Here is a 19184-nt window from a genome sequence, read left to right on the forward strand (position 1 = left end):
GGGAGATTATTCTCTCAGCTGCTGTTGCCAAGGTCAAAAATGAACTTTCAAGTGAGAAAAATTTGAATTATTCTGCATTTGCTAAGGAAGATTGTGTGATACAATTGACCTTGGTTCAACATAGTTTTCTCCCGCAGTCAGACATCACCATCTCTAACTGAAAGAACGTGGTTGTGTTGTGGAAATATTACAGTTCTAAATTTCTAAACCACCAAAATCAGTTTCTCATAAATCTGAGGTGATGAATAGATGATGATTTGACAAAAATAGTGGTGTTGTGTACTTCACCTTTATTTGTGCTCTGTTTTTACAATATGCTGATGTCCAACTTACGCGGTCAAATCCAGACATTGTAGTTACTGTTGCTCTTGTCTCTTGCAGATGACATGGACGCCATCCCGGTCAAGCACTTCATCAAACACGTCACTGAGCTCTATTCAAATAACCAACAGGGATTCTCTGAAGACTTTGAGGTAAGCAGGATCATCTAATCATGCTGAAACGCTACTGATTTATTCGTCACTCGGGGGCATCAGAAAAAGGTTGTTAGGGTTGTTGATTATTTTCACATCCAGCAGTTTGAGAGCAACATTATCATTCATTTATTGTTTCTGTCCATTTGATGAATCTTAAGTCCAGCTTTCCCTCTCTTCTATCTCTGTTTTTGGTCTCCACCAGCTTCTAAGACAAGTGAACCCTTTCACACTGTCAAACAGTTTCATTCTCATTGTTACATTTTTATTATAGGAATATTAATTGCTGCTTTACGTATGCTTTATTTTATTTCTCCAATATCCGTACAGTCCGTCACAAGACATCACCAAAGACCAGACTATAGCAACAGTCTGTCCAGTGTATTACATGAGCTCTCCATCACATGCTCCTTCCTGTTGCAGGTAGGGCTGCACAATATGCAAAAAGAAATCATGTTGCCGTTATTGTTGGCAGATATTGCGATTTCAGATACAGTGATCTTCATTCACATTTTCATTTTCACTGGAAAAAATATAAAAATAATGATGATGTAATTTAACATCTGGCATTCTCTGTAGCACCACGACGATTATGATGCTAACAATGCACAACAATGTGACACATTTGAAAAGTGCCTTGAGATGACCTCTCTATGTGATTTGGTGCTGCATAAATGAAAAGGCGACTTGACTTGACCAACCGTTGGTCTAAAGAATGAAAACATCTTGTCACTTTATTTCAATCGAACATGTCAAACATGAGGAATCATCATCATCACAAACAACCATTTACATTGTGTTTATTCATCATCATTGTCATTACTATCATCCTCGTCAACCAGCGTCACATCCTACGTGTCCTCCCTCTGATGGCAGCAGGTTTGTAGCCGGCACATTTCTTCAGATTGTTGGCAAGGCAGGAAGGCAGGTCGGTACACACAGAAGTTCCAGGACAGGGATCCCTGCATCCCCGTCCCTGCATCCAGTCTAGCATCAGCATACCTGTAAGAATAAGCGGAAGATATTTGTCATCCATTTCAGTGAGGAGCCTATAACCTATTAACTGTATTTATTAGAAACATACCTTTAGTCATCATGTCCGTCCATGTCCTTTTTCGCTCTGGTTTGCCTGGCTGTCCTTCCAGGCAGCGCCTCCAGACTGCTGCCTGGTAGCTGGCACGCTGTATACACAGTCCCTGCAAGGAGGAATTAGGCCGGACTCCTTTTGATGATCATTTACAGATGCTCTAGATGATTGTACAAACATCCTGCAGACAAATCATTCCATGTTGCTGTAATAATTCCTGTGATACATCCAGGATGTTTCCCAGGGCTATGAAGGATTCTTGAATGCCCTGTTTCCTTTGAGAGAACAGACCTTCTTTCATACAGAGGAATACTCTGTTGTTGTGCCTCTAACCAGGGTTGGATTCATACAGGACTCAACATCCTGCAAAGGCACTTACGCTCGCTCTTACAACCTGTAAAGGTGTGAGCAAGTTTGCTCATGTTGATACTTTGTTTTCTGATACAGAGGGAAGTTTATCAGTCTATGTGTGTCCCTCCACAGGTTACAAATAGCTACATGTCCTGCAGCGTCACCTGGTCCTCTGTTAGCTCACTCTGGTCCACAATGAATGTTATCAAGGCTGTTTTGCTGTCTGTATTACTTAAAAGCTTTCTCCTCTGCACACACATTGTGTCCTGGGGCAATGTTCTCCTACTGAGTGCTACTTGCTGAACTTAAACTGCATCTCTCAGCATTCTTGATTGATGTTTTCCAGGTCACATCAAACACCACATCCTTCATGCAGTGCTAGGAAACAAAAATCTCTCCAAAGGTTTTACCATTAGTTCTCAGTTTCTGAGCAAGGCTCATTCCATCAGTGTTTCTCTGATATGTTCAACTGCTGAAGCTGACGTCTCTAACTCTCCTGCTAGAAGCAACCTTGTTAGTTTTCTGTGACGAGCCAGCTGGATTTGAGAACGTGCAAGGCATCCGACCAAGTGGAGGAGCCAGGACGTCTTTAATGTGATGATCTATCCTTCGTGAAGCAATGATCGTATGCTGTCTGCTTTCAAGACCACCTCTTTGTTTTGTGCTTGATTTGCTCTCGTCTTCAGATTTTGTTTTCTCATGGAACTCTTCCTGAGCTCATCTGCTTCATCTCCTGTCTGGTGAGCTTGCAGCAGATTCTCTGACTATGTCTTGTTATGCAGCCGTTCCTGTGGAGGAATGATATCAGTCCAATCTGAACCAAAAGGGGTTTACCCAGCTTTTATCTGCCTCATCCTTCTCTGTCTTGGGCTTCTGTAGATCTTTATGATCGAAACACTGTAGACTCGTGTTCCTGGAGTCTGTTCAGTATCTGGTGGCTGCTCCAGTTTCCGGGCTGAAACCCTCGGTTCCTTCGACAGTTTGGGTGTCCTAGTTTCAAGTAAAATAAAGATGGAATAGAAGACATAAACACATCTAGATGAAGGAACATGCGGCACAAATGATGAAAACTCAGAGCCTGTTCTGTTCTTCTTATATATTTTTGTCATTTATGTACAGTATTGTGTAAAGTTATAGTTGCGGGTCTACTCATCGGAAACAGTTATCATGTCTCAACCCACTTAAACAAACTGGTACCTGCCTCCTTAGCTGGGACCATGTTCTGGTCCTAACTGTGTCACCTGAGACGTCGTCATCGCCCTTATTCCCGCTGTATAACCAAAGCTCTAAGTAGTACATTATTCACAGTACATCAGTGTGTACCCATAAAGCTCAACTGTAGCTGCTCAATAAAAGATATCATGTAGTCATTTTTCTGGAGTCTTCCCTCTTGTATTTAATCTTGCAGGGGAGGGAAATATGGGCCGTCTGCTGTGCAAATACACTCCCATGCCAAATAAATATTGAGAGCAGACATAGTAAAAGATGATGAAGACAAAAAGCTGCATGCTTAATGACTGTGGTTTTTGCAGTGAGAATGAATTTAGTTCCAACCCGTGCACCAGCCAAAGCGACCTCTGCTGTTGTTCTCTGTGAAAATATCTTTCTCCTTTCTCGTTTCCTGCTTTTACTCCAGTCTCTCCTTGACCATGCTCTTACTGGAGGGAGAAAAGTGGGTGGACTGAGTAGGACCCCCGCACTCAGTTACTCAACTGGAAAAACACACACTGCCGATGTGTCCCCCCCTCCGTCTCCCTGCACCCCAGTTTAGGCTCAATGGAAACTGATAAAATGCCTTTCAAAATGCTTAGTGTAAATATAAGAGGAAAGCCCTCTAGTGGCCACAGTAATTATGAGGAGGTCGGGTGATGCTGTCATAGAGCTTGAGGTTGAGGTGGAAGAAGATCCTATTACTGTACGACATGTTTATTATAGTAACCATGACAACGAATGTCCTCTAACCTTAACGAAGTAGGGAGAATAAAAAAGAAAAATTATTTGAACCCAAACCCTGATCTTTCCCTGAAACGAACCAAGTTGTTTTTGTTCCTAAACCTCACAATCCTATACCAAAGCACTGTCACATCATAACGACTTAAAGTCATAAAGTCATTTATTTTTAACAGTTTATCTGCGCCGCATTTCTGCCAGCAGGTGCTGTAATCCAGGAGACATATGGCTCATATCTTTACCTGTAACGCTGTTTAAGCTGGAGGACTGGCAGCAGATTCATGCAGTGCCAAAGGCTCAGTCCAACCTGTTTGGGAGCAGGATCATGATCATGAGCAGAACATGACAGAATATGAATCATAGTGACCTGACAGCCAGGTCCCAAGGTACATGAATTCACTATGACGGATGAGGGAACTTGAAGTTGGCGTCGCACCGTGATGTAAATGAATATACCAGGAAAGGATTCAGCTTATTTAAGCAAAAGGTATGAAGAAAGAAACACCTGCTGCTGCCAAAGAGAGAGAGTACAAAAGGGAAGGAGAGAGAGACTGATGGAATCAGCCCCAACAGGTAGAACCAGCTTTTTTCTGCAGGACATGTAGACTGTACATAAAGGTTACAATGAAGTTCAGTTTACATCAACAACAACGTACACTGTGGGAACTGATCATGTACATTTACACAGAAAGGATGGACAAATATATACCGTCATCATGATGCTGTGGTACCATGTTCACAGAGGAGGAAGAGGAAAGGTCATGAGGTCGTTAATTCTCTGCGGAGCATGAATATGTTCAGTAACTTTCATGGCCGCCTCGCACTGTGTCCTGAGGGCCGTGAAGCAGAACATGGAGTGTGGTGTACATCTAAGAACAATTGTCAATTCGATTTAAGCCGTGTATTATTCTGGTACGAGACAAAAGGTTAAAGGTGAACGCTAATGACCTGAATGATGAACATCAATACTAAATGTTCGGTCTAACCAGTCTAACTAACCAGTCATTTGTGTGTGTGTGTGTGTGTGTGCGCGTGTGTGTGCTGTGTGTGTGTGTGTGCGTGTGTGTGTGTGTTTGTGTGCGTGTTCCTGTGCAGGAAGTACAGCGCTGCACCGCCGACATGAAGATCACCTCGGAGCACTCCAACCACCCGGACAACAAGCACAAGAACAGATACATCAACATCGTGGCCTGTGAGTTCACACAAACGAACAGTTGAATAAAAAGTTCATGTAGTAAACACTGATGGAAACATCTCTCACTTTTGAATTCAAACTGTTGCAGCAAAACATGTTTTATATGTGCAAAGACGTGCACAGAAAAATGTGCTGTTTGACACACAGCTTCGTTCCTGTGCTGATATTTTCTACAGTCACTCATGTAGCAACTAAGACTAATTACACACAGTGTATTTTGTGCTGCAGTTTTTATTTAATTCTAACTTAGCTCAGTTAACTGTGTCTTTCTAAACACCTGCTGTGTGTTCAACTCTTTCTATCAAGACTATTTCGGTGTTAAATCAAACTACAAACACAGCTGAAAAACTGCAGTAATGGAAAATGTTCAGTCATTTGGACTTGTTTTGATCATCTAAACAGGCCAATAAGCAAAACACTGTTCTTGGTTTTTAACAAATTTCCATGAAGAACAGCAGATTTTTTTGAAAGAAGCAGATCTGTTTAAACTGACTTTGGTTCCAATGAGCCTCCTTTCACAATAGTTCACGATAAAAGATGTTCTATTGCAGCAATGACAGCTCAGAAAAACGGAGAGGAGAACAGGCAGAGGTAGATGGATGTTACTTTGAGAAGGATGAATGTACTAAACCGCTGCAAGACTCTGGGAAGCTAACTGCTTATCTGGTCATCAGTTACCTCACAGCTCATCCACATGGCGGCTTGAAAAGAAACTCCCTGTAAAGTGACACAGATTCCCTGTGAAAGGTGAATTTCTCTCAGACGTTGAGATACAGTGGGGTTCACGTCATTCAGGGAAAGTTGTCTCAGACATTAAGACCAGACTGTATGTATTAATGGAAGTGTGGCCCACATAGTAACACAGCAGGAATGGTCATTAGAATCATCAGGCCACCATAAATAATGTTTGTTGTCCAGGTCCTCCGTCCAAAACTGTGTCTGGTGATTTCTGCTACATGTTGATTATTGTTTAAAAGACGACTGACCTCCACTAGAGTGAAAAGTGAACAGAAACCATCTGGAGCTGAAGCACCACACACAGCCTGATGTACGTCGGTGCACCGAGCAGGTAGAAATATTTCACATCTCATAAAACCAGTCTCTGTGGCTGGAAGCAGAGTAATGTTGAAGGTGCGGTTGCCATGCTGTTCAGCTGTAAAAAATATAACCCAGACTGACCACAGTTTCAGTGTACTTCCTGGTTGGCAGCAGCGGCTCTACCAGCAGCACATGGACAGTCCTTTGTTAGTGTGAAGGTTCGCTCCTGCCCTGGTCTCAGTCACACAAACAGGCTCATCTTTTTTTTCTGCTTTGTGTTTCCTCCTAAGACGACCACAGCAGGGTGAAGCTGAGGCTGCTGGCTGGGAAGGACTCCAAACACACCGACTACATCAACGCCAACTGTGTGGACGTGAGTGCTGTGTGTGTGTTTGTGTGTGTGTGTGTGTGTGTGATGAGGAGAAAATCATCTCAGAGATGACGACTGCAAGAGCAAATACAAGATAAAGCATCCAGAGATATATCTGAGATGTTTTCTCAGGCTTAACCAAACTAACAGTCTGTGTCTCCATCATTCATCCATCAGGGTTATAATAAACCTAAAGCCTACATCGCCACCCAGGGACCTCTCAAGTCCACCTTTGAGGACTTCTGGCGGATGGTGTGGGAGCAAAACACCGGTGTCATCGTCATGATTACCAACCTAGTAGAGAAAGGGCGGGTATGTTCTGACACTGCTAACACAGATTCAGTGTAGACGCTTGGATGTCTGAGGTGCGGTTCAGAGGACATTTTGACCTGTCAAACACACTAACTACAAGAACTAACTGCAGCGGGGCCTCATTTAAACCCTGATGAATACTGATCTGGCTCTGAACTCACCACTCGGTATTTGTTAAGCATCTATAGCATCCAAAAGTCAAAAAACATCTCCTTTCCTAACCAGGTGGAAGAATGAAATATGTGAAGGAGAATTCATAAGGACTTAGGAAAAGACAACCATGGTTCTAACTTTATTTAGAACACATGGATGATAAAAATAATGAATCATATTCAGACAACAGTAGGTTATGTAGGGTTCTGCATTTTTTTCTATACATTTGTTAAGTAGAGAAAATACATTTTTTAGTGCAGTGAGCGGTTTTGAAACTTATTTAATCAATTTATTTAATCAATATCGAACGAGAGGGAGTGATGTACTGAATATCAGCATGGCCTGCGGCCTCGTACCAAGACAATCACAGCTGATATTCAGGCCAACATCACGACCTCGAGTGTGATATTGCTTTTATACAACAGTTCTACGAGCGCCATGTTAGTGAAATAAGCATCAACAGATTATGATGTGTTTGTTTATTTCATCATTTATTTGGCTAAGGATTATGTTAAATTCTACAGTTTTCCAATGAATGAAGCGTTAGCTTGACGCTGTAATGAGTCTCCACGTCTTTATCCGCTTCAAAAATATAACTCCACTTCAAAAAATCCACAGAATCACTTCAGAAAGTTGAGCTGTTTACTTCAACACAGACTAAAAATAATAACACAGAATAATGTCTATTTCCAAAGTTATTAAACCAAATAAGTCAGCCAATCACTCCCTGCCCCTCCCCTTACAGGAACATCAAAACAATTCAGGTGCAGAGTAACTAAAAGGCAACAATTATAGTCCCCTATTCCTTTATATCCCAAATGTAACAAATAAAATTGTATATATTTTAAATGATCCATACATCAATTTTACTGACAACAAAACAAACAATTAACTTATTGTGTTACTGTGTATTACTCTGTGACTGCTCACCTGTAGCAGGCAGCCTCTCTCTTCCTTTAGGTCACTTAGTTTGCTTTGACCTTTGGTTGATTTAATTTTGGTTTTCTTACACTTGTACATGTTCACACATCCACACACATCACTGGTGAGCTCACTGCATACTCCATTTAGTTTTCTTAAATACACTGATTTTACTTTGAAGAGTCATGTGCGGTCTTCTATCTTTCCTGTATATGTCCTTCCGGGTCGTGACATATACAGGTGAGCGGTCACCAGGTGTCAGCTGTCACTCCTCATGAGCCCCTCCCCAGATCCCAACAACCAGGAAACTGGTTTGAAAAATCACTCAGAATATCTAGCTTTATAAAGAAATTTGACTTAAGTGGATGATTATTCCATCAGTTACTGTGGTTTAGGTGCAAAGGAATCAGGATAGTCATGATTAATATTGGAGAGCCCAGGCTTTGCAGGATCTGCCGACTGATGCGTCCTGGTATCAGTGAGGTATTCAGGTATTTCAGCCACACTGTGATGAGTTCTGACTCTACTCTTAACTACATAAATAAATGTAAAATTATTTTGGTAAAACAAAATGCTATTTCTGTATTATATTTATTCATTTATTTATTCATGTATTTGACATTTATTTATTTATTTCTACATTTACATGTTAATTAGGTAGGCAGTCCTCAACTAAAGCGTGATTGGTTGTAACGGTGTGATTGATTGGATGGATCTGCTACTCCTGCCTTTACTAATACACAGGAGTTTTGCCTTTGCCAACTTACCCACTTTGACATTATATTTAACAACTTTTCAGATCACATTTTATTCATAAAGCACCAAGGAACAAATCTAGTCACTTTTTCAACAAACCTTGGCTACTTTGCATCAAGGAGAGTAACATTTATTACCATAATGTTTTTATTTTTCATTTATTAATGTATTTAATTATTTATCTTGGCATTTATTTATTTATTCTTTTATCTATATTCATGTCATTTTTCATCCTTCATATGACGGAGACTGAGGGTCTGGGAATGTGGTGTTGAGCTCTACGCTCAATAGATTAATAATAATTTAATAATGAATCACAGATGTAAAAGGTAAAGGTCTGGTTGGTGCTGAGGAGCTGATTTAATCATTAGATCACAAACTCAATACAGCTGGCCTCAGTGTTTATCACACTGCGAACATGTGATTATTCGTTTGATATGAAGTGAAGTTAAACCTGAGAGAAGGATCTGGCTTCAGTTCACGACCTCAGCTGTCGAGTTACACACATTCTCCCGTCAAGTTTCTCTTATGAGTCCCAAATTTTCTGTGCAAGGTGGTGTATGCATCTTCCCAGCACTGTTTTATACGAATGCAACAGTTTCGAATGAGAACCACTGGTACCGTGCATGCCGGCTCACTGGCATGATGGTTCTCTATTTGGAGGCTGCGTTTGACTTCGATCTTCTTCGATCGAGTGTCTCCTGAACACTTAGTAGATGATGTTGCACTGTGGTTGAGAGCAATATATTTATGAAGGTATTCAATGTGCAGTGGCCCTGAAGGGGCAGGTGTTCATACCTCAGGTCACTGAATTGAATTGAATTGAAAGTCTGTCACCGTTGTGACTGGTTAAACCCTGCAGAACATTTCTCACCACAAAAGCAATTCAGTGTTTGATCGTTTCCATGTAAAAATTTAATAAATGTTCATGAAGGTTCATTAACGTGCCTTCAACCCTCCTCAATTGTTTGACAGTATTTTAATCTGACTCCTGTGTGTGTGTGTGTGTGTGTGTGTGTGTGTGTGTGTGTGTGTGTGTGTCCTACAGAGAAAATGTGACCAGTACTGGCCGACAGAGAACAGTGAAGAGTACGGCAATGTGGTAGTCACGCTGAAAAGCACCAAAGTTCACGCCTGCTACACTGTTCGCCGTTTCACACTGCGCAACAGTAAAGTCAAAAAGGTGAGACTAACAGGGAAGAAGAGGGACTTCCTGTCGGGACAGGAAGGAGTTCTACTTTCAAAGTATAAGTAAAGAAACAAACACAAATCTGGTTTCCTGTTTCAGAATGGAAGTCAGTTAGATATGGTATGGTGTGGCACTCTCCGGGTCAAGTTTGATTTTGTAATTGTATATGTTGTAATGTATCATTATAATAAAGACTGTGATTGAATCATGTCATGCCTACTGAAATCTGAAACTATGATTTAATGACATTGACCAGATGATAATATCTCTTCAGTCATGAGCTTTGCTTCACTTTTCTTGGTTTCATTAATACGTTTATGGGTAAATGTGAGAACTGAACCATATTGTAGAGGTTAGATCGTCCCCGTCACTTGATGCTTCTTTTTATTTTTTCCAACCTAACAAACATGTCTTTCTTCTCTCTTTTCCATCTTCTCTTCTGTCCAGGGTGGGAAAGCGAACCCTAAGGTGCGGGGCCAGAATGAGCGGACAGTGCTCCAGTATCATTACACCCAGTGGCCAGACATGGGTGTCCCAGAGTACACCCTGCCCGTCCTCACCTTTGTCCGCAGGTCCTCAGCCGCCCAGGAGCCTGATATGGGACCCATGCTCGTTCACTGCAGGTGATGCCTCTATAGTGCTCACTCTGTCTCCCATTCATCATTCACAGTTACACTGTGTTGTTACTGTTAACATTAAAACTGTTGTTGCTTTACAGACTTAAGTCACTGACGAGCTTTTAGAATAACCAGGAAACATTTAGTGATTGATCACAAATTGATTCTTTTTCTGTTTTTCACCTTTGTGCATATTTAATCTATAAAAAGGAGTGCTGGTCCTCAGTGTCACTGTGTTGTGTTGCAGTGCTGGAGTGGGTCGGACAGGGACGTACATCGTGATTGACAGCATGCTGCAGCAGATCAAAGACAAGAGCACAGTTAATGTACTCAGCTTCCTCAAACACATACGCACCCAGCGCAACTACCTAGTCCAGACGGAGGTTTGTATGTCTGCACGCTGCAAATTGATGATGGATGGATGGATGGATGGATGGATGGATGGATGGATGGATGGATGGATGGACTAGAAGGAAGGTCGTGGTCAGTAGTTGTGTGTTGGATAAACTGAAGACCCAGTAGAAATTCAGTTGCTAATGTTATGAGCCATGGTGTCAAGGGGAAACTGATACTGGTACTTAAAGGTCCTGGTTGGGTCCCGTTTATGTGGGTCCAAGGGAATCTGTCAAATTAAAACAAAGCTGTCTGTGATTCTATAGTAGTATACAATAATTAATTTAATTTGGAAGGTGGCAATCATTGGGGGCTGGGGATGGATGGGTAGGAGGAGGTTGTGCTGCAAACCTCGTAGCAGCTCATTTAAAAATAAGACTAGGTATAAACCTAGTGTATGGCTAGACTGTGTGTGGGTGTTCACAGGGAAAAAAATCAACCCCTGCCCCGCCACATGGGGACTGCAATCATACACTACAAAATAAAAGTTTAAATGCTAATTTTACATTCCAGAATCATATCCTCCCTTCAGTACCATGGATTGCGCCTTTCGGCCTGCCATGCCAAACTTATTTACAAAGTAAAATATTTAATATATAATAATGTCAAAATGTAATAGTACAATATACTGTTAACATAAAAATAAAAAAGGCTATTGTAAAAGGAGCAAGAGCACAAACCACAAAAACAATACTCTTACTGCAGCACAACAATAAACCCTGTTAAGAAATGACGGGTTTATGTCTACTGCAACACTAGAGAGCTTTTTTTTTTTTAAAGTTATTTTTCTGGCTTTTTATGCCTTTATCATAGTGAAGGTCAGAGAGAGAGGAAAGGTAGGGAGAGAGAGGGAGGGGATGACATGCAGCAAAGGGCCACGGGTCGGATTCGAACATGCGCTCCAGGTGAGCCGTCGAGGCACGCCCTTACTAGAGAGGTTTTAATTTGAAATGGTTATAGGAATTGTTGAGATTGTATTAACACATAATGCAGTACGAGGTAAATAAGGGCAAGGCTCACTACTTGAGGAAATACAGTAGCGAAAAACTCGCCGTAAGCGACCCCTGATGACCGGGGGGGGGGGGGGGGGGGGGGGGGGGGGTCCAACACTCAGCAGACCAACCAATGATGTAACTTCATCCCTCACTCACTCCCGGACATTCGTGACTCAGCGCGTGCCCGTGGCCAATAACTTGAACTAGTTTTTGATCTGTGTGAACTTGCACTGCTTCATGATCACATTAATAATTTACTGTGTGTGACTGGTTTGTCTCCCCTGGCAGGAGCAGTACATCTTCATCCACAATGCCTTGATGGAAGCTATTTTGGGGAAGGAGACAGAAACGGCGGCTAGCCAGCTTCAAAGCTACTTCACCAGCATCACGACGCCGGGACACGGTGGTCGGACACGTCTGGACAAACAGTTCAAGGTGAAGGGACAGAATTTATATTTTCACATGAAACAACACGAGTACACTCGTGGCATAACCAGTCAAGAGAAAATGTATTAGCACCAATGTTCTTTGATGAAAATGAACTCTGAGCCAAGATATTATGACTAACACGTGACCAAAGTACGAACTTCCCGTATCTCTTGTTACGCTACTGACTAGCGACAGGTCCTGAGTCTGTTCACTCCAGTGGGAGAAGTGAACGTGATCACAGATTACGATTATTTTGCCCCATAGTCTCCAAAGTAACTACTGGACCAGTTTCTCACAAACCACAGGTTTTCCTCACATTCGGAAACTAAAAATGATATTTTTCAGACCAGCACCTCAGTAAAAATGACCTTTGTCCGAGACCTGTCTTTGATAGGACCTTTTGTTGGGTTGATCAGGTATTAAACTAGCACGCGCCGCACAATAAGGCTCAGATTTGTACTGTATCTGGTGTTTTATTGTTTTGACATGGACAAGCCATAGTCCATCAGTTAGTGTTAGAAATGTCGAAGCTTTGCACTGCAGAAGGCTGTAATAACAGGAACATTTAATACATTACCTATTAATATTAGCTGTACTGCAACTGTTACATTTCATAACAGCTGACCACGCCCATTCAGGAGACAGGAAGTGTACATAGTTTCATACCATTGGCGCTGCTTGTAATGGCTCATGTTTGTTATAGAGCATCTTTGATCACGCTGTCTTGGCTCATCTGTGAATCTTTTGTCCTCAGCATTTTAAGATCAAGGCGGCGAAGGCTTCGTGATGTGATGTGTAAAATATTTTTGTATTCAGCATCAACTTCTGGTCAGTTTCATATACAATACGTTAAAATGAATAAGAAAAACACATATTGAGTGAGATATAAATAATTAGAATAAAAATGGGATTAGACTTGGGTTTGCAAGATACTTTTCAGATGACTCAGACTACTGGATTTTTTCATAAGAAACTCTTCCAGTAAAAAAAAATCAGCAGATTTCCTCTTGAATTAATAGTAATAAAGTAGATAATAATATGGATATACAGTATATTGATAAATTTGTCCTGAAGTAAACGTTGTCCTGCTTAGTCTGTCAGATTTCCTCATCATCCAGCCTTGGTTTGTGTTGGTTGTGATGACGGCTGGATGTAAGTCAACAGGAGAGTATTTGGTTCCTGTTATTCCAGCACATGTGCCGTAATCGAGTCCAAAGTCTGGAGTAGATGGAGCATGTGTGCAGAACAATAGCTTTGTTTGTTATGGTGATGTATTAATGGCTCCATGACAAGGTTAGAGCTGCTGAATTCAGTCATTGTTTTAGCTCGCTATTGTTTTTCCTCTGGTCTTTGTGGTTATTTCGCAACCTCTCTGAGCCGGTTTGGGTTTCTGTGTGTTTCTGTTCTTAGCTGGGGATTTTCTGTGGTGAGCTGCTTTCTGTTTATCTTCAGGTCTTATTATGTAAGACTTATTTATATTTGCTGAAACTGTTGAATCAAAGGGTTAATGACTCACAAACACAACAGTATGGGTGAAATGCAAGGGTTTTTTTTGTACATTGTACTGTAAAATTCAGCCCTATAGGTCCAGCCGTCTCTGCCCTTAAGAAAAGATACATTTTGAAAATGAAGTAGATTTTGATATTTTACAGTACACATTTTCCTGAACTAAAGCACAGTTATTGAATTTAAGGGAAGTACATGTTTGCTTACTGTGTGTTCTTCTAGATATGAATATCGATATCAGTTTCATCTATCTGTAGATAGTACCTAGTTGGTTCCACACGTTTAGCTAAGCTTAGCACAAACACTAGAAAACAAAAGGGAGCAGCTGACATAGCTCTAACAAGGCAAAGTATCATCTACTGTCTTTTTTTGTTTCTTTGCATTTTCTATGTGTCTATTAAACACATGTAGAAATAGGAAAGGAGGCATTGCAGCTTGAGCAGTTAGCTCAGGCATCAAAGTCAGCAACAATAAAGACACTGTAGCTAAAAAGGTAATATAAACAAGATATTTTTGAAGCTGTTGTAGGTTTATTCCTCTTATTTTGGTGGAGGCCAACAGTTTCCCTCTGCTTCCAGTCTCTGTGTTAACATAGGCTGAACATGGAAGGTCTTGTTGAATTCTGTTTCCCCTTTGAAAATAGTTTCTGTATGTGTGTTTTGGGTTAGGTTAGGTCTTAGTTATCCAGGTCAGAGCTAAATCAAACTACAAGTTGAAGTTTAGTGGTGGTGATGTTGAAGTCATGTGACCGTGGTGTAGCTAACATTAGCTTTTTACTTCTGCTGATTGAATTCAGGCTTCAAGCATCATCAACTGGTGTCCTTTAGGGAAGATGATCCTGCTGAACAAAACCTGTCAGGATCATTAACTGTTGTTTATGTTCTGTAATGATGCAAAAGACAATGGAAAAATCCCATAGGCTTTCTTGGAGGGAACCAGGGTGATTATAACCTCAGGGTTGGACTACAAAAATACATCATCCTTGCAGCTCTTTGTAGCTGCCAGCAGTTCCTTCCTCTTAGGACACTGATGAGCCTGGCAAGATGGATTCTCACTTGTGAGAATTCCTGCCGCCTTGCAAGCCTAAGTAAATTTGGGTTCAGGTAAAGGTAATTTCACTGAGGAACACACAGAGATCAAATCAATATTCACCTTCTCTGATGAGTCTGTTTAAAACGAAAAACGCATTTTCCCCAAAATCTCAACTTCCTTGTCTGTGATTAGTTGGTCTGTTGTTTAAAGTGTAACACCCTCACTCTCTTCTTCTTCTGCGTTTCAGCTGGTAACACAGTGTAATGCCAGATTCATGGATTGCTTCAATGCTCAGAAGGAGTGCAACAAAGAGAAAAATCGAAATTCCTCTGTGGTGCCATGTAAGTGTTACACTTGTGTAAAAACCTGTTGAATTTGAAGTGAAACTGTGTTCAGGACCAAACAGCAGGGAATAATAACACAAGTAAACAAGTACAATTATTTTTGTACTGTTCGGCACCAATACATTTTTTTTACTGAGAACTGAAAGCTCCATCAGTTGTGGAAGCTCGACACACAGCAGCTGATAGTGACTCTGAATTAGCTTAAAACGTGTTGGCCAGTAGGGGGCAGTACAGTGAGAGATGCATGTGTCTATTTAACAGTTTGACCAATATTCAAATGTGGTATGCCTGGCCTGGGTCAAAGGTCATACGACACTGTAGGTTCATATTTTAAAGAAAATAAAACACAGCTGCCATCAAGCAATGCTTGTACCTTCAGCCAGTCCTTTTCAAGCAATGCAGCTCCTCGAACTGAACAAGCACCAACCTTTAAATTCCCACATTACACTAAAAAAGGAATGGGTAAGACAAAACAAGACAAGACAAGATAGTCTTTAATTATCTTATCTTAAATTTGCAATAATAAAACTTTTTACAAAATTTTATCCCAACAGACCAAGTCCTCTTTAACTCAACCAGGACTAAAACCTTTTCCTAACAAAATGTCTGTGTTAAAATGTACAAAATGTAACATTGATTCACAAAATAAAAGTAATCTAATCAGATTACCCTAAATGTTGTGTTTCTATGAGTTTCAGAAATGTGAATGTTTATGTCTGCACCATCTTCCACATTGACATGGATTACTCTATTGTCTATAGGTTGTCAGGATCATCATTCAGCTGCTGCCTATTGACTTCATCTGTTACACAGCCTGTTGACAGTCACTGTCTAGTCCACATTTCTCTGAATCAGCAGCCAGGAATTACCAAGAACTGCCTTCACTCAAGCAGTAACAGCAAAAGCTTGAATGATTGTGCAGAGTTGCCTCTCAGTGTGATTGCTCTGTTCTAATCAAGAAGTAAATGGCTACTCTTGTTCCCTATCCACCCCCCTCCCCTCCCTCTCTCCCTCCCTCTCTCACTCCCTCTGTCTAACCGTGAACAGCGGAGCGAGCGAGGGTTGGCCTAGCACCTCTGCCCGGGATCAAAGGCACCGATTACATTAACGCCTCTTACATCATGGTCAGTGCTTCCACTTCTTCTGTCAATCATTGATCTTTCCACGCTCGCTCTCTCTCTCTCCCTGGTGTTATGACTCAGAGCAGGTTACATCAATTCAAAACACACACCGCATCACTGACTGTGTGTTTAAACATACACTCCCTGATTTTAATGGGGTTGATGCCAAAATCAGCTCAGTGTTGACATTTTGACTCAGCACAGCTCAGGGTAAAGTTTCAGAACACCATGTACAGTCCAGGGGGAGGAATCTGGAGAGCTGCTACAAAATCAGGGACTGTGCCTTAAAAATGGTACGCCAGCATTTGTATTGTGCTTCCATAAGTTTGAGGGTCTTGTGAGAGACTGTTTTAGAAAAGATGGGTCATAATCGAAGCAGCAGATGCCGAGACATTCTGAACTTTCGCCTGTAGTACAGGCCCCGCTGCAAAAACACAGGATCCTACACTTCCCATAATGCAACCAAACCCATGTGATGTAAATCGTGTAAATGACCTGTTGTTTTCTATTTTAATTCATTTTTCTACAGGGTTACTACCGGAGTAATGAATTCATAATTACCCAGCATCCTCTGCCTCACACCATAAAAGACTTTTGGAGAATGATCTGGGACCACAATGCACAAATTATTGTTATGTTGCCTGCCGACCACGGATTGGTAAGACACACACACACACACACACACACACACACACACACACACACTATCACAAACACACACACACACAGACAGATATAAAGTGAGGATGCCTTAAAAATAATGCTATGAATAGTTTTTCTGTTTTTTCGCACAATTCTCCTCAGTCCACTTGTACAGCTTTTGCAGGTAGGTTGTTCCAGCATCTTGGAGAACCTGCCTCCGTGTCTCTGTCTAATCATGTGATCCCAGACTGACTCCATGATGCTGAGATCACGGCTCTGTGAGACCCAGACCTCCTTGTCTCCTTTTGTCACCAAAGACAGTTCTTTATGACTCTCTGTGTGATCGGGCTCGATGCCCTGCTGTAAAATGAATCTGGGACCAATCAGACGATTGGATAGTGCTTTGATGAATATGTGTGTGCTGTGTGTTTTCTGCCTCCTATGCTTAAGTTTAAGGTATCATGAATCATAGACAAAGAGAAAGACGTGATCCCCACGCTATCACGTGCTACTTTTATGAAGCAGGAGCTACATATACACTCTAATGTTGAGTTGACTGAATTTGGGTTGGCCGATATTTGACAATATTGAGAATCAGGTATCACAATTACTGAACCGAGATATTACATTTTGGATATTGTCCAAGCCGAGAGTGAACCTCTTTACCTACTGGTATATATTTCCAACAACATAAAATACGTATCCTGTTATACACTGTTAAATTAACTAAATGAATGACTAACCACAGTAGCGACCCTGTGTGTGTGCTCTTCTGCAGGCAGAGGATGAGTTTGTATATTGGCCCAGTCAAGAGGAGGCCATGAACTGCGAGGTGTTCACTGTCACCCTCATCAGTAAAGACCGGCTCTGTCTGTCCAACGAGGAGCAGATCAGCATCCACGACTTCATCCTCGAGGCTACACAGGTTACTGCGTGTGTGTGTGTTTGTGTGTGTGCGTGAGAGAGAAGGGGAGCTGTAAAACATTGTCAGATTGATTGCGGCAAAGTGGCGATTCGGGGTTCAAGCCCTTTTGCGCTCAACAGGACAAAGCAGCTAAATTGGCTAAGATTAAAGTGGCGAGCAGCAGCGAGCAGGTTTCAGGCTCGACGAAGACGGTCAAAGTCACTTCAGCTTGTTTGATTGTGTTTAGAGAAGGACTGCGATCAATCACAGGCATCACAAAGCCTGCAGCATTTCAATAATTGTGCACTCAACGTTCCACCATTTGTTCCCCATTCATCAGATTTGAATGAAACTGTGTGTGTGTGTTCAAGAGGTGTCGGGATGTCTCCAGTGAAGTAAATCAGGGTTGTTCACAGGCATCTTGAGTTATGAGCAAATATATGATTGGCCACGCCCACTGTATATGGCACACCTAAGACTCTGTCCACTGGGTTTTGAGGAACGCATTTTAGGTATTTGTGGCACGCCCTGTGGGTCAGGTGCAAAATGCTGTAGAACTTTTCCCAAACACGACCTGAAGATAGGAACCCAGATTTATGATGACTGGACAAATCTTTAATGAATTATTTTCATTTTTCTGCTAAGCTCCGCCCCTTGTGAAGTTTATTAGTCAATATCTTGAAAACTAAAGATAATATCAACAAGCTTTATGTAACTTCTGATAAGCTTGGTCCATTGACGATCAACAGAAAATGTGGTAGTAACCAGACCTACAATTTAGGAGGAGAGGTGAAAACCTTAAAAATGGGAAATCTATTGTGGCATCTTTAATGGTCCATCTTAGGGCCATAATTACAACAGCACCATCATCTGGCCGACTGGGCTCATGTTTGTTGGGAAGCACGAAACACACATACATCTTCATTTGATTTGCAGGTTAATGGAATAAAGATCAGATTTCTTTGGTGATTTTTATCCTGACCAAATCACAGGCCTGTCAGAAAACATAGAAAACCATTATTTTGGTGAAGCTGATGTCACAAACCCCGGATCTAAGTGTTCTCTCTTCTGCTGTCTCTCTGCCTGTCTCGCCCTCTGTCTGTCGACCAGGATGACTATGTATTAGAGGTTCGTCACTTTCAGTGCCCCAAATGGCCGAACCCTGATGCACCCATCAGCAGCACCTTCGAGCTCATCAATGTCATTAAAGAGGAGGCGGCCACCCGCGACGGACCAACCATCGTCCACGATGAGTGAGTCTGACTTCTTATTTGCTCTTCACCACATCACATGACCATGGTTTAAACTGTCAGTTAAAATGAGAAATCACAAAATTAAAGTGAGGAAAGGTTCAGATTGTTTTCCTTCCATCCTCATTCTAACCAGTGACAGTCCCTACATCCCCC

The 19184-nt window shown here is 41.6% G+C and overlaps 1 protein-coding gene across 4 annotated transcripts in view; it reads left to right on the forward strand.

Moving 5' to 3' along the window:
• LOC111668685 (receptor-type tyrosine-protein phosphatase gamma-like) overlaps nucleotides 1–19184 on the forward strand; it is a 40708-nt gene that overhangs the window by 17614 nt on the left and 3910 nt on the right. For 3 of the 4 annotated variants that reach the window (XM_023424807.2, XM_087178882.1, XM_087178881.1), the window contains 13 exons: nucleotides 382–473; nucleotides 4957–5053; nucleotides 6385–6467; nucleotides 6642–6776; nucleotides 9655–9789; nucleotides 10243–10418; nucleotides 10660–10795; nucleotides 12089–12235; nucleotides 15015–15108; nucleotides 16159–16235; nucleotides 16762–16890; nucleotides 17653–17799; nucleotides 18889–19031. In XM_023424807.2, coding sequence (XP_023280575.2) covers nucleotides 382–473; nucleotides 4957–5053; nucleotides 6385–6467; nucleotides 6642–6776; nucleotides 9655–9789; nucleotides 10243–10418; nucleotides 10660–10795; nucleotides 12089–12235; nucleotides 15015–15108; nucleotides 16159–16235; nucleotides 16762–16890; nucleotides 17653–17799; nucleotides 18889–19031 — 1591 coding nt within the window. Of the gene's footprint in view, nucleotides 1–381; nucleotides 474–4550; nucleotides 4774–4956; nucleotides 5054–6384; nucleotides 6468–6641; nucleotides 6777–9654; nucleotides 9790–10242; nucleotides 10419–10659; nucleotides 10796–12088; nucleotides 12236–15014; nucleotides 15109–16158; nucleotides 16236–16761; nucleotides 16891–17652; nucleotides 17800–18888; nucleotides 19032–19184 lie in introns of those variants that run through there. The other variant, XM_087178883.1, reaches the window with a different exon arrangement.

Source organism: Seriola lalandi, unplaced genomic scaffold (genome assembly GCF_002814215.2).
Source record: "Seriola lalandi dorsalis isolate HSWRI2012SDOR001 ecotype SW California unplaced genomic scaffold, Sedor1 jcf7180002054748, whole genome shotgun sequence".
In the NCBI taxonomy this organism is placed as follows: domain Eukaryota; kingdom Metazoa; phylum Chordata; class Actinopteri; order Carangiformes; family Carangidae; genus Seriola; species Seriola lalandi.